Below are 16,865 nucleotides of genomic sequence, written 5' to 3'. Positions count from 1 at the left end.
CATGATATTAAGCTGCTTCTTAAGAGTATATTTGTATCCTTCCACTATTACACAGTACTGAACAGCCTGACACAGGTCAAACACTCGAGAGTCATACAAACACTTGCAAGGCATCCGTAGTCAGCACAGAAAGAGTAGAATACCATGGACCTGAAAGGCACTTTAAAGGAGAAATTTCTCTAGTGGGTGTAATGCTCTACAACATCCAAGGGTGCCCCCCCAACAATATATTTTAAAATATTCTTATTACACCCTTAGAATTAATCAGAATGGACAACCCCAAAGTTGAATTAGGATATTTTGTCGTTAGGTGCCAGCGAGTCGGGTCCAACCCACAGTGAGTGCCCCTGTCCGTCACATGCAGCCACGATGTCAATCTATCTCCTTGAGGGCATTCCCTTTTCCCCGCTGCGCTCCGCCTCACCAAGCGTGATGCCCTTCTCCGGGGACTGGTGTCTCCTGGCAATATGTCCAGCATGTAAGGATACTTTCGTTCATCTAATTTCACTGATTTTCAGAGAACTTGTTCCTGAGCTCTAGTTTCCCAGGTTGCCAAGCTGGGGGTGTGGGGCGGTCTTTAGGCTCTGTCATTTGGACAGCAGTTTGCAGCACTATCAGTGGCGTAGTCCATTACTGAGGCCAATAAAATAATTCACTAGCTTTTTTTTTACAGTACTTAGATAATCCTAAAGATCGTTCACCTGAATTTTAGTTTCCTGAGAGTAAAAAACCCATTGTCATTGAATCAATTTTGACTCACTGAATCAATTTCAACTTATCAGCACTGTAGAACTGCCTCACATGGTTCTGAGGCTGTACATATTTACAGAAGCAGCCTGCCTCCTCTTTCTCCTGTGGAATTGTTGGTGGGCTTGAACCACTGGCCCTGGGGTTAGTCATCCATTGCTTAAGCCCATGGTATAACCCAGCTTCTTAGTCCTGTGGGTAGGCTGAAGGATTTAGAACTCCATTCAATAGATGGAAATGAATTCTGTTAAAATATATTCAACCAACTCTGTTTTAGAAAACTTTCCAGTACTGCTAATCAGCATTCCAGACCAACTGTTGGAAAACGGTTGTGCCTGAGTGAGTTGATTTTCAGCCATTTTGATTTTCAGTTAGTCATGTTTAAGTAGAATTAATTTTGCTTAGTGTTTTATCAATGTTTCCCCAATGTAGGCTTTAACTGCTTCCCAAGGGTTCAATCAAGAGTCTGCAGTACTACCACTCGGATGCTGCCCCTCCGGCTTTCCTGGGAATCATGTAAGACTGGTAAGGGCAGCCTTCTGGAAAGCAGGCCTCAAGATCATGAATCATGGAGTTCTTTAAAAGAACTGACTATGTCTTATAGTTTTCCTGTGTTCTGTCATGCATCTTAAAAATAACAGCCCACTTGCATGTATTACACACTGGACACTGTTAGATACAAGCGTTAAATGGTGCTTGTGAATGGAAATGAACCCAGCACCCACTGAACAGGCCCTGTGGCTATCGGATGCTCCATTCGTCTGGCTTCCTCATGAATGGTCTTTCTCTTTGCTCCACTTGGAGTGGTTATAAATTGGACTCAACTGCTCCACGGCATGCATCCAATATATGGGGTAATACCTCCTTTCAATTTTAGAAATAAAGAATACAGCGGCAACTTTATAAAGTGCTGAATATTGGAAACCTAGAATTTCAAAATGTGTAACTAAGTTTCCCCAGGTCTTTACTTAAAAGAGACCTAGAGTCCCATTTCGGAGTCTGCCACAGCTTTGGACGCCACTGTCATCTGTTTCTTCTTCCTGTCTTCAACAATTACATTCCATTTCCTTTGCTGTCAAGAAGGTAGACCCAGTCAACAAGTCACACGTGCACAGTTCAGCGATATTGATTGATGTTCTTTGAACCGTACAGTCATTTATGACTCTCCTTTTCCAGGTCGGTCTTCCCTATTAACATCAATTTGCTACCCCTTATTTTGCCTGTTATCGATTTGGTACCACATAGGTCTATTGTAAAAGAACATAATGCTCAAAGTAGACCATCTGTCGTTGTGAAGCTAAGTGAGTGTTCGGGTTTAGGAAGACGGCATGGGATTATTTTGGTTTAGGGCCTAAAGGTGATCAAGGGTGACAGTTTCAGGGACACATAGAGCTTCCATGGCTCTTGGGAAATATGCTCATGGATTCGATGAAAAGTTGAACTTCTGTTCTGCGTTTCCCTGCTTTTAATCAAGATTTCCCAGCGGGACCTCTGATCAGAATGGTCAGTGATGGTAGCTAGGTAACATCCAGTTCTCCCAGGTTATGGCAAAGAATCAATGGTCATTCACTCTGTTTCCTCCACCCAGTCCTGAGTGTCCTTCCTCTGTTGCTGAAACAAAGACTAACTACTTGCGAACCTTTGGTGGCAGACTGCAAGCCTTTCAACTCTAAGCCAGTGGTTCTCCGCCTTCCGGACGCTGCGAACCTTTCATACAGATCCTCAGGTTACAGTGACCCCCCCCCCCCCACCATCAAATTATTGTCATTGCTACTGTTATGAATTGAGCAACCCCTGTGGACCGGTTGTTCAACCCCCCAGGGGTTGCGACCCACAGTTAGGAACTGCTGCAAGGGCTACATAGCAAACTAGGAGTTAGAACAAGAGCACTAAGCACAATATTAGGCCAATTAACTGGGAAGACCCTGGAAACCCCACCCCAAACCTTCAGACTAGGAACTCGAACCCCCTGAGGCCTCTGGTTGTACAGAAGCCACCTCAGCTGTTCTTTGTGGTTGTTGTAAATAGGTCACCCAACTTTTGTCAAAGTCAACTTTTTTCAGGTGTAGAACCTATTGGCGACAATTAAATTACATTAAGTGGCTGTCCCTCCCCCTAATCGATATCCTGGGTATTTTGTGCAGATGGTAGCCTGCACCTTTTCAAGAGAGAGACACGCCATGCGCATAGTGCAGCAAATCTGCAGGACTTTCCATGCGCTGCTCCAAGTGAGAGAGCCATGGATACAAGGGCCATTCAAGTAGGCTTGTGTGGTCAACTTACGCCAAAATGGGCATTTTGGGTGCTCACCACAATTTTTATTTGCGACACCTTTGCTCACTTTCTGAGGACAACAGACACAGGAAACCTTACTCACATGGAGAAAAGTAGGGCCTGGAAGACATGGGGTTGATTTCCTGGTTATGATAATGTGCTATGTAGACATGGAAGATGGTACCACTGATGAAGCCATGTGATGGGTGCACCAGACAGCTCGGTGTCATTTTGCAAATTTGTGTGAGTCCGTGGTTATTTCACAATAAGGAGCAGTGCATAGGTTAAGTTTAAACAGTTTAGAGAACACTCACAGCATAAATATATATATGAAAGTTGTGATTAAACAAACTAAAGTCAGAAGTCAGAGTTTGGTATTTTAGCTATGCTATTTAGGATATGTGGGATGAATCCAAGTACTTTGCTTAAATTCTGATTCTGAGATTCATCTATAAAGTCAGGATACCCATCTATAAAGTCAGGATACCCTACCATTTATGGGACAAAGAATGAAGAAATGTAAAAGGTTTGTAAAAACAATGTCCAGTGTCAAAGCATGCTAAGGTGATACTTAAGATAGCCTAAATTAACTAGGGTGGCGTGGTGGGTGGGGGTGGGTTGGGGGGGTTGTCCACCATTATAATGCAATAACAAGGAGTTCATTATTTCACAAACGCATCACAGGCTAAGTTACATTACTTCCAGCTTTGTAAGTATGAACAGCTGCGAAGTGATGAAACTGTTAAAAGTGAGAGCTGGCTCGGTCCTGCAGGACTGTCACCATGAAAGGGAATCTAACCCCTCCTCTCTGCCATCATTATTTGCACGCTGAGACTCGTGATGTGGAAATCACTGCTCCAGTTTCCTCCCGCAGCTGGGTTTGCGGGAGGGTGGTGGACGTGTTCCCGTGCACAGCATCAGAAGCACAGCCTACTCACCGACTTCATCCTGAATCTCCTCGGCTACTGCAGGCACATTGTAGAGCAGGGACAGAGACTGGTTCATGCGCTCGTAAATCACACGGAGGTGTGTCATCACCTGTGAGGGACGATAGCTCCAGGTAAACCAATTTTTGGGTCAGATCATTATTTTCCTTACAAGGGACCCTAGACGGATAAAAACTTTCAAAAATAATACTAATGAAATGCTGTGGGACTTGAAGCAATGGTTGAAGGCTGTCGTCACACATCCCATTCCGTTGTACACTGGTGAAACACATGATTTCAAAGATCATTTTGGTCCTCAACCAATTCATCAGGTGGAACCTGACACCCTACATCTATTTCATCGAACACGATGCAATAGATAGAGACACGAACTTTCAAATTTAACTAAATATTTTATGCTATGTATTTTGAAATTTTAGGTCAGCTTCCTCGAGTCTCTCTTCTAAACATTTCTCCTACTTCTTTCTCAAGGAGTAATTATTTAGTTGCCTGACTACCAGAACTTACTCAAGAGTTTCTAGACAAATTCTGGTGTTCGACCTTTGGGAATCTAGAGAGATGATACATTACTTTGGCCCAGATTAAATCCAGTGGTTGCAATGGGGTATATCATTGTTAGCCAAGACCAGACTGAATGACTCTAAAATTTAGAGGCTCTGGCTTGTGTAATATTCCCCCTCTCCCCCTTTTAGCCATCAGTTTTCATTAGAAGCAGTGGTCAAGCGCCGGCGAGTTGCTTCTGACTCAGAGGCACCTTATCGCCAACAGAAGGCAGCACTGCCCAGCCCCACCCCATCCTCCCAATGCTTGACCCATTGTTGCAGCCACGGCGTCAGTGCACCTCATTGAGGGCCGTCTTAGCAACAGCAGTGAGAAGTTAGAATTTTTTTATTCCTTTTTATTTTCATAGCTCATGGAATGGTACACCAGGTACTGCTCTAAGACATACCTTTGACAATCACCAGTGATTAAAGAGCTACTGCCATAAATGTACAATACCCAGACCGAAAGTTCCTCTTACTAATGTACCATGAAATGGGATGGTCAAAGGATGCTATAATTAACGCTTTACCTGAGACCGGATCTGAGCAGCTTTCTTTGGATCCACCATGCGCACGTGTTCAAAGTGTTTTAGGGTATGCTGTCTGTCTTTCTGCTCTGCGCGCACATACTTCTTTAACATGTTGAATACATGGCGGGGCTGTAGAAAGAAACATGCATAACTTTTTCTGATTTATTCCAAATATAGCTTCTTCCAAAGGTGTTGGGTCACAGGGTAGTGTTTCATTTGTTCCATGATGTGAATGCATCAACAGTCAGCTTCTTAAAATCTCTCTTCCAAACATTTCTTTCTTAATGAGTAATTACTTTGGCCACGGGTCATAAGAATTTAATCAATATTTTTCTTTTACCATATATACTTGAGTATAAGCTGAACCGAATATCAGCTGAGGCACCTAATTTTACCACAAAAACTGCATAAAAATGGGCTGAAAAAACTTGGCTTATCCACAGCTACATATGGTAATTAGTAGTATATTCTCATACAGAGATCAGATCGTGAAATCCACAAACTTTCAGTTAGGTCTAGATCAAATTTAACCACCAGAATATCTTTGAGACATTTCTATATAAACACTCTTATGGTCTACAGGTATCACAGATGCAATGTTGCACAAATAATTCCATCCTAGAAGCAGATAATACACAGTAATCAAAATGAGAAAAGTAATAAGGCAACTTAACCACTATTAATTTATTCATGGGTAAGAAGTATGCTGCTATCCACAAGGTGGACAGTTCAAACCCACCAGCCAATCTGAGGGAGAAATTGAAGGCTACTTTCTCCTGTAAAGATTTATAGCTCCAGAAACCCCATCTAGGGCTGCTATAAGTTGGAATTCATTTGTGGAAATGGGTTTAATTTGTTAACTAAGAAACCAATAAATTATAAAAGACATACAATTTTTCTAGAGAAAAGGGCAATGCTAAACTAGAATTATTTCTTCAGTAACAGTATCCTTTGAAGTGCTTCTATTCTTCCCCCCACCCCACCCCCCAGGTAGTTCCAATTCATTTTTTATTCCTAGTTTTAATAAAAAAAACATTCATGAAAAAGGCCTAAGGCTCCTGGGTCTTCAACAATTTGGTTGCTACGCACTTTCTATTACAGGAACTACAAAATGATTTTCAAAGATACACTGCTTCTTCTTTGGGAGAAAACATCAGTTATGGAAGTTCATGTTGGGAATGAATTTTAGTCCTTTGCAAAGGTAGTTATTCATAACCTCTGAGTCGCGAGCACCTGAAATATGAGTGGGGAAGTAGGAACTTTCGTCCCGGGGCTTGGAGTTGACAGTTACAATGCTTCCGTCCATGTCATCAGTGGTGTATGCGATGCACTCCCTCCTTGTTTCACTAGACCAAACCCTTCTCACCATTGAGACTCCACTCAGGGGGCACCTCCCTGACACTCCAGGCAGAAATTGGTGCCCATTCACTGTTGTCCTATGAAATACTGCACAAATCTAACTCGTTACAGATAGTGTGGTCATGAGTTGGTATCAACTGGATGGCAGTGAGTAAGTAAGTGTACATTTCTGAGACTGGAAATCTTTATGGAAGCAGAGGGTCTCACCTTCCTCCCCTAGAGCAGTTGCTGGGCTGGAACTGCCCACCTTGCTGTTAGCAATGCAACAGTTAGCCCACCGGGACACAAGAGCTCTTTTTGTGCACAGACCACCTTCCTTTATTTGTGTTTTGAATTCTCTTTGGACCTGTGAGATCAGAAGGGCTAGCTCTGTCCTTAGGGCTGCCTTAATCACACAGCGCCCTACCCACAGCAGGTGATCTATGTGTGTCTCCTGCATTCTTCTCAGAAAAGATCTGCTCCTAGACTGGAGGGGGAAAAACCAAGAAAGCACTACACCAAATATTCTTCCACTCGACTGCCTTGCTCATTCCCTTTATTCGAGAAGCAATGTGCCTTTGTGTATTCCCACGGGAGGCGGATATCATAAGCGCAAGACACAGCTGCTGCCAGCACATTGATTGCAATTCTCATTTGCAAAGCGGAATCGGGGACAATCGACAAATGAGTTGGCATTTTGAATCTTAAACGTAGTAAAACATGCAATAATCGATAGGGCTAACGATATAAAATATATTTTCAAAAGAAGACAGGTTCTTACACACCAATCAAACGAACCTTTAAAGGGTCAGCCCTGAATGTCTGACTCCTATCAAACGGAAAGGGCATTTGTATGCAGGACTGGGTCATCAGAAGGCCACAGAGCCCTGACGCATCTGCTCAGATTAAGCATCAAGATCTCCCCTTCTTCCAAGGCTGAGGCAGAGAGTGTTGTAGCTAATTGTCTTCTATGTGACATCCCCATTCCCTCGTCTCCTCACTGGGACAGCTGTGGGGCTTACTGTCCTTTCTTGGACACTCCGCTTTCTGTTCTTCCCTTGAAAAGGAATTGTTTATTTTCTCTTTTAAGAGCTTAAGGAAAACCTAAGATTAAAGCTTCCTTTCCCTCCCTCTGTTTGCTATGAGGAGTTCTCTAGTTCTGTCCTCTAGGGTTCACGAAGAGCTGGAATGGATCTGATGATGGTGAGTGAGGCCTCTGCGGGTCTTCGTGAAGGCACGTGGGCAGGAAGAGTTGTCGCGCACAGGCGTCTCCACTAAGGAGACGATGGTTTCAAGCTGACCGTGGCATTTCTGTATTTTCTAAATCTCAACTTAGAGAATGGGGCAGCCAATTCTGACCACTGGCATTGAGGTCTCTTCTTCTACTCTCCACACAAACACCACACACACACACACACACACACACACTCCCTCTCCTTGCTAACTGGTCACTTAGCATCATTTGTAAACTGTGGACATTTCAAAGCCTCAGTTTTCTCACTTGTGCAACACAGGCAGTATTTGGCCACACAGAGCTTTGGTGTGCATGAAAACAGGTCTGTTAGTTCACCAGCATAATGGCTAGTGCATAGTAGCTACTCAATATATATATCTGTTATCTACCCAATCCCCTTCACTTTTCGAAAGCAATCCAGAGCAGTTAAAATGTACCACCAATCACTGTTCAGTCCGCTCTGACTTGTGGCCACCCACGTATGCATCCAAGTGGACTGTGCTCTACAGGTTTCGAATGGTTTCAGGAGAAGATTGCCAGGCCTTTCTTCTGAGACACCTCAGATTTGTCTCAACCCTCTGGCCTTCTGGTTATCAGCCAAACTCACATTTACTGATTGCTTATATGAAGAATTGGCTCCTCACCCTGAAACTGGCAGTTCAAACCCATTCTATGTGGGAAACAGAGATGGCAGTATGCTTCCGTAAGGGTACTGCCTTGGAAACCCTATCCTATCTGGTCACTAGGAGTCAGCATGGCCGACAATGGGTTTGGTTTAGGCTTGTGGAGAATGGAGTGTCGTAAGGGTTTGATACACAGTCACTCACGAAGTCTTCATAGCAGCCCTATGGCAGAGGGACTGCTCCTCTCTCCGCCTCATCCCGGAGGCAGACGGGGCACCAGGAAGGTTAACTGGTGTTCGCTTACAGTGCTAGTCGGCATTAAGAGCAAAAGAGGCTGGCCAACTCTTTCCACGGTTCATGCTCCTAACCATTAGGAAAACATGCCTGTCCAGGAGAATAAAAAATGAATCACATTAAGTATAAAGTAATGGAGTTGGAAACAAAAAGACTAAATCAAGTGGTTAGAAAAGAGCATGCACCAGGAGTGCTCCCGTGTGTCTAACTCGTATGAGCTCAGAGGATGTTCTTTGGGGTCTGTTAGTATCAACGCTTTCAGTTATTCAGAAGATGGGTCAGATATAGCAGGTTCAATTTCGCACTGACTGTCCTGATTTGTGCGCACACCACTAGCTTTTTTGTTAGCCCAAGCATCAGAAGTAGGGAGAGAGACTAGCAGGATAGGAAGGTCCTCGGTCAATCACCTTTAACAATTGCTGTAAAACAATTAAAGGCATTAGTTAAAAGTCTGGCTTACAACAGAAGGACAAACCAACTGACAGAAAGTGGGCAGAGGACGTGCAGAGACACTTGACCAAGGGAGAAATTCAGGTGGCCTGCAAGTGCATGCAAAGATGCCTCCAGCCATCGGCCAGAAAACCGATTCAAATCAGAGCAACCATCACATAGCATCTCCCAACAACAGCAAGGGCCCATCAACCCATGAGACCACCAGGCAGCTTCCGCTCCTCAACTCATCAGAAGGGAAAAGGCTGAACGGAAACAGGGCACTGAGAAAGGATGTCACAAAAGTGCTGGCTGTTTGTTTCACTGAGGGTACTGCAACCAGCGTTATGAAGCCACGTGCGTATGTGTCATTGAAGAAAAACTAATTTGCTCTGTGCACTTTCACCCAAACCACAATAAAATGTTGGGGAAAGAAGAACTTTGTGTGCTATTCACAGAGCTATTACTAAAGTCATTCTTATCTGCTATTAATGTGGATCAATGTGTTCACGTGTTTCCATTAGAGCTTATCTCATTTACTAACATTAATTCTTCACATGCTTGAGTTTAAGAAATAAATATACTCCTAACTGCCCTGAAAACTCCCCACGGCTTGACAATGCAACAATAGCAAGCCAGGCCCGATTCCCCTCTGGGCCTGGGAACAAAGCGCCATACTGCCGCAAGGGCACTGAGCGGTGCAGGCAGATAGTCAGTGGTGACCCCTATCAGCACAGCTGTGGGCGCAGATGCACATTATGCACACATCTAAATAACCATAAGCCTTTTCTCCAGAGGGCCTATTTGATAAGCAAAGCCTGGGGATATCAGAAATTTCAGGAAGGCATTCAGATGTCCCTGGGTAAGTGAATTAAGGGGCTCTGCTTGGTTGATTTGGCCATGCAAACACATTTCTAGGAACCACGTTTAGAAACGAGGGCGGGGAAATACTGGGTTAGCTTTAATGTTGGCGACTAGGCAGATACATCATATTGAGTAAAGAACTGGTGGCCGCCACACTGTAGAAACACAAACACTTTGGGGGTGGGCGGGTTGTTTTTTAGTTAAGAAAGAAAAATATCAAACACTTTCTATTTTAATCTTTTCAAGTACCTTGTGGGGGTTCTAGGTGATGCAAAAGATTCAAACCCTTTCCTGGTAATCTCAAAGATGGAAAGCAAAGTTTACTTTGGAAGAAAGGTCTGACAATCCAATTAAGAAAAACCAGCCCTGGATAGTTTCTTGTAAGGAGCATTTGTACACTGGCACATATGGGCGACCATAAGTCAGCGATGAAAAGGTAGCTTTTTTCAGTTTCCGGGATTAAAAGTACTTTTTGTATACAGTTCATGCTTATTTCATTCAAAATGGAATTATAATTGCCTTTCTTAACTTTTAGCTAGAAATACAGATTTTGAGGGCCCCCGAAAGAATTTGTTCCTAGAGCTATATCACATTATCTCAGAACCATGGAATATCAGTAGTCCAGGAAGGTTCATTTTATTATAAACACAGGAGGGCAGAGTTTTTCAAATGTTAATTAAAAACATAGAAACACTTGCCCAGGCATGGTAAGGGCAGGGGAAGGTCTGTCTCTGTAGTTTCCTAGTCCCTAAATGTATTTGCTCTTGCTTAAGGTGGAATTATTTTGGAAGTTGGAGAAACAAGTCAAAAGGATATTGAAAACAAGTTTGGTTTCAGCAATACTTTGTAACAACGTTGTAACTGATTTGAATCATTCTCAAATCTTTACTTCTGTATTTTCATATGATTTGAATCACACTCAAATCATTACTTTTTTTGTAGCTAGTAATAACTTTTTTTTTTTTCTGGAAAGTTCCCCTTATTTCTAAATTTAGATGTGTTATGTATTAATCTGATATCTGGCTATACTGGTACTGGATGGCTAATTTTATTATTAAATCTCATAGCAACGAATACAGAAAACAGAAGAAAAAGATCCACCCAGGGAACTCATTATATCCAGTCCTTTTTATTGTCACTATTGCTTTTAAAAGGGTATTTATTTAGACCATAATTCCATGGTATCTATTTGTAACTGATGTGGCACTTTTCCACCTGAACTACATTGATCCTACAATCACAGAGCATTTTAAAATATTAGTCCCCAAAGCGATGTATTGATAGATTAAAAATACTAATGACTAAAATAAATTTAGAGACCATCCACCAAGAGCACAAAAGAGAAAGTGCTTAACCTGAAAACATTTGCATTTTGGATCAATATCCAGTTTTCTCTCTGAGAACAAGAGTATAAGATATTTCCACCACTTGGCACATTTCGTGGTAAAGCCAGATTGCTAAAAAGATTTGCTAATTAAATGAATGGCTAGCCTAGAGCTTTAGTATAATCTCTCTCTCATGGTCGCTAGGTTGCCGACTGGGGAAGAATCACCCAGCTACAAAGAAGCATCACATTCACAATTTTCACGGAACACACTGGCCTCACAGCCCCATTTGCTGTTCAGCCTCAGAGGACCCTTTGAGAAGCTGACTGAACGGCGAACACTTCTCAGTAAATACATTTAGTGGACACGACTCCTCATACATGGAGTCTCTGGGAGGTGCAAACAGCAAGCTTATTTGCTAACCAAAAGCATGGCGGTTCAAGTCCACCCCAGGCACCGTGGAAGGAAGACCTGGTGATTGGTTGCTAAAAGAATCAGCCATTGAAACCCTTAGGAAGCATAGTGCTATTCTGACACACATTACCGCAACTGGCACTGCTTAATAAGAGGACTCGTCTGAAAAAGAGGACGCATTCCAGTTATCTCAAAATATGGCATAATTTGTCTTCTTGTAGTTTGATGTCAAACTGATACAGATAATGTTGAAGAAAATTTCAGGGACTTTCCCTATAAAAGTTTATGTATTTGTATTAATTCCCTGACTTCTCGGATATATTGTCTTTCCCGCTTGGTCCTTTGGCACAATTTCTCAAATTTAGTGTCACCATGGATTGGCGGGAACCCCACAGCTTTGATTGACTGGTAACAGGACTGATTTGTGCCAACCACATGGGAGCATGTAGCTTTTAAGCTGACATTTCATGTGGGAACCGTGCTAAAGTATGACTATTTACTCCCATTGTCACGGTCTCTGTGGCTCTGCCCTTGAGTCAGAAATCTGGCACTTTCTCATAATGGACACTTGTGCCTTGAACCATTTCCTGTCAGGAGTCTTTGAAAGCTTCAGTATAATCTTGCTGAGAAGAAAGAAGTAAATGGCTTACTCTATGGGGCACCCCACCCCGTCCCGGCCACCAGCGACCTGTTCAGAACACCGTCTCCTGGAGTTCTAAATTACGCTTCAGTGGTTTCCGACCCCGAGGCGGGGGAAGTTAATCACCTACAGAGAAAATGCAATTCTTTCCTGTTTTCACCAAGAGGTTCAGGCCCATTATCTTCACAAATCTCCACCTTGGATTAAAATAAATCTTGCGAAGGCAGCGGGGAATACACGAAATCCTGTGTACCTAGGTCTAGAGATACTCTTAAAGGAGTACTTTTATTCCATCTGCGCTAGAGTTGGCCTCAGTTGAGCTGATTTTCCCACTTTTCGAGAGTGCTCTATAGAAGTACGAATGGCAAACCTCCTGTCTCAAGCCCGCAGGACATACTATCAGGAGTGACAAGTCCCGGAGAAGGACAGCTTGCTTAGAAGGTCAACAAAAAATGAGGAAGGCCCTCAATGACATGGATTGACACAGTGGCTGCAACAATGGCTCAGACATAGTAGAGACTGGGAGGGTCATTTAGGACCAGGTCGTGTTTCAGTCTGTTGCCCACAGGCTCATGATGAATCAAACTTGACTGGTAGTAACAACAATAATCAATCAAATGGAAATTCTACAAGTTGACCCTAATAAAGTGACCAGATTTTAACACTGGTAAAGCGGGACACCAGCGGGACACCATTGATAAAACTCATATCCTGGTGAAATAGCCACATGGCCGCCGAAAACCGGATACCCTAGCTTGTCGTGAATTCTTTCCAAAAATCGGGACTTTTTAAAAGCGCCTCGGGATGCGGGAACATTTCTTGAAAATTGGGACTGTCCCGCCAAAAGCGAGATGTCTGGTCTCCTTACTAGAAGGCTTGAAAAAGCGACAGTGGACATGGTAGTAGATTCTTGTCCCCTCACCATTGAAATAGGATATTCAAGTTCGGAAGACAAGGCTGGATTAGACTGGACACGCATGCAATACCTTTCAATACCGTTGGATCATAATGCTAAGCAAAACCTCAGCCCACAGCCAAGAAGCTACCCTGATGTTCCTTCCCAACACACCCAAGTTGCCAATAAAACAGAATCTTGTCCCTCACACTACAGGCAGACAAGCCCGCTTTGTTGGAAGGCATGGTAGCTGCATCAATGGTCTGAACATACCTGCAGAGGCATTGCTTTGTGTAACGTGGCTCTTCTAGCCAAGTCTGTAACTCCTGTCAAACAACCTTGCCCGGCATGGGTTTAGTCAGAAGGTAGGGGAGATAGTGATAGGATTCAACTGTGTGTAATTAAAAACAGGATTCCCCAGAGCACCACGTGTATACAATGAGCCCTCTGAGAAACAGCAGGAGGGGTCTCATTACCAGCAAGAGCAAGGAGTGGAGCATGACCTCTGGAGCGGAGATCCCTGTACTGCGACCATCCTGGATCCAAGCGACAGCTACATCAGAGGAGCAGCAGCAGAACCAGGAGCCAGAGCATGGAGCAGAGGGATGGACTTCTCAACCCGTGAGCAAGTCAAGTGCTTTCGCACCGGAGGCTGGCTTGGGGAGCGGGTGCCTGTGGGCACTGAGTTAGGGAAGCTGGACTTGCTGACCCACGAGTAGAGATGAGTGCTTTCACGTGGAGTGGTATACTCTGTGGGCATTTGTTAGCAGACGACAGGACTTTGTAACAGGCCCAATAAACAATTCAACTCTGAGCATTTATCATTGGTATTACAATTTGTTAGCTTCTTTAATAAGCCTTTTAATCATGAATTTTCACTGTGAATTCTGCATATGGATATTGAGAACCCCAAAGAAGTAAAATCAAATGAAAGAAAAACCTAGTGCCATCAAGTTGATGCTGATTCATAACAGCCCTCCCTATAAGCTAAGGTACAACTGCCTCTGTGAGTTTCCAGGAGTAACTCCTTATGGGAGTAGAAAGCCCTGCTTTTCTCTCGAGGAGTGCCTGGTGGTTTTGAACTGCTGAACTTGGAGTTAACAGCCCAACACATAACCACTGTACCACCAGAGCTCCTCGCCTCCGCTAAAGTTTACAACAATCTTTCTCTTCCCAGGGGGAGGCAGACATCTTCTTGTATCACCATCTGATATCAATCCTCATGAATTCTTTTATTTTCCTAATTAAGTCCAATATAAGCCATAAAACGTAATTATAAAGGAAAATGTAACCACAATCTGCAGATAGCATCTAACTAATTAGAGGTTTTGTAGAAGGGCTACACAAGTGATACAGCTGGGAATTAGAGAAAAGCGCTTACACTCTAGTATAAAATGTGGAAAATAGATTTTAAACTAGATCACTCACAAATGAATAACTGATCTTTTAACAAACATGATAGGTTTCTCTCTCTCTTTTACTAGGCTACTTTGAAAGCTCTTTATTTTAGTTACGTAGATCACAACTATAAATAAGTGAAGACAACACATAGAATTAAAATTTAGGACTGGACTCAACGCAGTATAAGATGCTATTTATGCTTGGGGGTAAACTTAAGCATCCATTGACTACAATGCTGAACTATGTTTACCTGAGAGCCTAGAGGGGGAAGAAAATGTGTGAACTTCTAAGTCCTCAGGTTGCATTTAGTCAAGCAGTGAAACACTGCTGAAGTCCCCAGGGGGTACTCTGAGCAGGGCTCTTAATATACCCGGAAGGGAAAGCCCCAGAGTTACACACAAAAAAAGACATCTTAAAGTACCACAGACCCTTGGAAAGATTTGTGATCTGATATCGTCTCAACTTCATAGAGAGTTTTCAGCAATACAATATAACCTGGCACATTCGCATTTGGGCATTGGAATGCCTGTCTCAAATATCCTGCAATTTATTAAAAATGTTCAGTATTTTGCAAACTCATAATTCTCCAAATTTCATTTTTTTTCCCCATCTGCACCCAAGCAGGATCAGGCTCTATGGGTTTTTGTTGACTTGACATTTATAGCAGAAAACTCAAGATAAAGTTTAGGAAAATCAAAACATAATGCTAGAATTTTGAATGCTGGGATCCCTGGATAACCTTCACAGATTGAGTGGATCCCTGAAATGTGTGCTCCCGTGCCAAGGGAGTGGATCTTCATGTCACCATCTGTCCATGAAGGCAGATGTCTGCAACCTCAGGCAGGTCAAGGGAACTTTAATGAATTATGCATTTGTCCAAAACAAATATCCATTTGTTTTAAATATTTAAACAAATATCCATCTGTCTAAAATAAATATCCATTTCTATAATGGGTATCTCTTTTCAAGAATGAAACATGATGTTATCATATAATTTTGTACACGCAACCTTTGCTGGAACAAATGACAGCCCCCAGCACAACATGTTTTGACAGCATCCCATGAAGAGTTGTTTGTTTCAAGTGCAAAGGCAGTGACTGAGTAGAGCTCTGCTGTGGAGGGACCTTGCAAGATGCATATGGCCTCAGAGTCACAGGACGGCTTTCCTGCTAATGCTTTCCCTACATGGCTCTTAATTTTCTGTTTAATTTAATTCAATTAAACACAGGAAGTGCCAGGGGCCCCAGTTACATAGTTCTTGCTGGTCTTTAGCAAGCTCTCCATTGAGCATGGTAATGATTTGCAGCAAGGTAAGACCTAGAGCGTTATTAAAATAGCAGGTGAACCATTCAGCCGAGTTTATAGGAATTTGTTCAATAAATACTAATTCTCTCATTTTCCTTTCTACCTGGTGTTCATTGCTAGGTTTGCTGCTAAAAGCCCCTCAAGGTAGGCGTCCCCATGCACCTACCAATCTATACAAAAACCAACTAAAAATAAATGAACAATAGGGTACAGGGTAATCATTTACACTTCTAAAAGATGCTTTTGAACCAGTAAGTCTTTACTTTGAAGTGCGTCCTGATTAACTTGACAAAACCTTGATTATATTAAAAACTTGAGGGTAGAATAACTTAAACTTCTTGGTGTAGGCATCTGTCCTCGTGCTTCCATAGACAAGGAATTTGGCAAATTATTTTTTTAACTCATTTCTTATCTATTGTAGGAGTCCTTTGGTGCAATCTGGTAAGCGTTAGACTGCTAACTCCAAGGCCAACAGTTCAAACCCTCCAGCAGATCTGTGGGAGAAAGCTAAGGCTTTCTGCAGCTTGGGAGATCCTGGATGAGGTCACTGTGATTTGGAATTGACCCGATGACAGTACGTGCATGCGATTTTATAAGTCCTTCTGTGGTGCTTGGCTAACTGAAAAGTTGAAAGTTTGAGTTTATCTAAGGGTGCCTCCCAAGAAAGGTCTGGACATCCACTTCTGAAAAACATCAGCCTTCAAAGATTCTATGGCTCTCAGTTATACTGGCATACATGGGGCTTCCACTAGTCAGAATTGGCTCAACTACAGCTACTGGGTTAAGGTCTGAATGCCTCATCTATTAGAGTAAGTGGTGAATGTTAATGCATCCGATCTACCTTGGAGACAGAGGCTGTCTTACATACAATGCTTGGTACTCCTTCTGTGACCAAAAGTACGTCACAGACGTTGGTAGGCTGTGGGGAAAGGGGAAGTACCACTGTCACATAGAAATGGAAACACTTGGGTTTAGCAGCTCAATTTCCATATTAGACTTAGACAATTCATACTGTTACTGCTCCAACATCCCACGTCAGTGATGATTTCTGTTGCGACCTCCT

General features: G+C 42.9%; 1 protein-coding gene across 6 annotated transcripts in view; it reads right to left on the bottom strand.

The window, feature by feature from the left end:
- The window catches only part of APP (amyloid beta precursor protein), a 298,287-nt gene that overhangs the window by 61,586 nt on the left and 219,836 nt on the right, over positions 1-16,865 (bottom strand). For all 6 annotated transcript variants that reach the window (XM_075542402.1, XM_075542403.1, XM_075542400.1 and 3 more), the window contains 2 exons: positions 5,041-5,169; positions 3,960-4,059 (listed from right to left, as the gene is read on the bottom strand). In XM_075542402.1, the coding sequence (XP_075398517.1) occupies positions 3,960-4,059; positions 5,041-5,169 (229 nt within the window). The remainder of the gene's footprint in view (positions 1-3,959; positions 4,060-5,040; positions 5,170-16,865) is intronic.

The sequence above is a fragment of the Tenrec ecaudatus genome, chromosome 2 (genome assembly GCF_050624435.1).
Source record: "Tenrec ecaudatus isolate mTenEca1 chromosome 2, mTenEca1.hap1, whole genome shotgun sequence".
NCBI lineage: Eukaryota > Metazoa > Chordata > Mammalia > Afrosoricida > Tenrecidae > Tenrec > Tenrec ecaudatus.
Note: the sequence above shows the minus strand (reverse complement) of the source record. Positions and strands in the feature narration are given on the sequence as shown.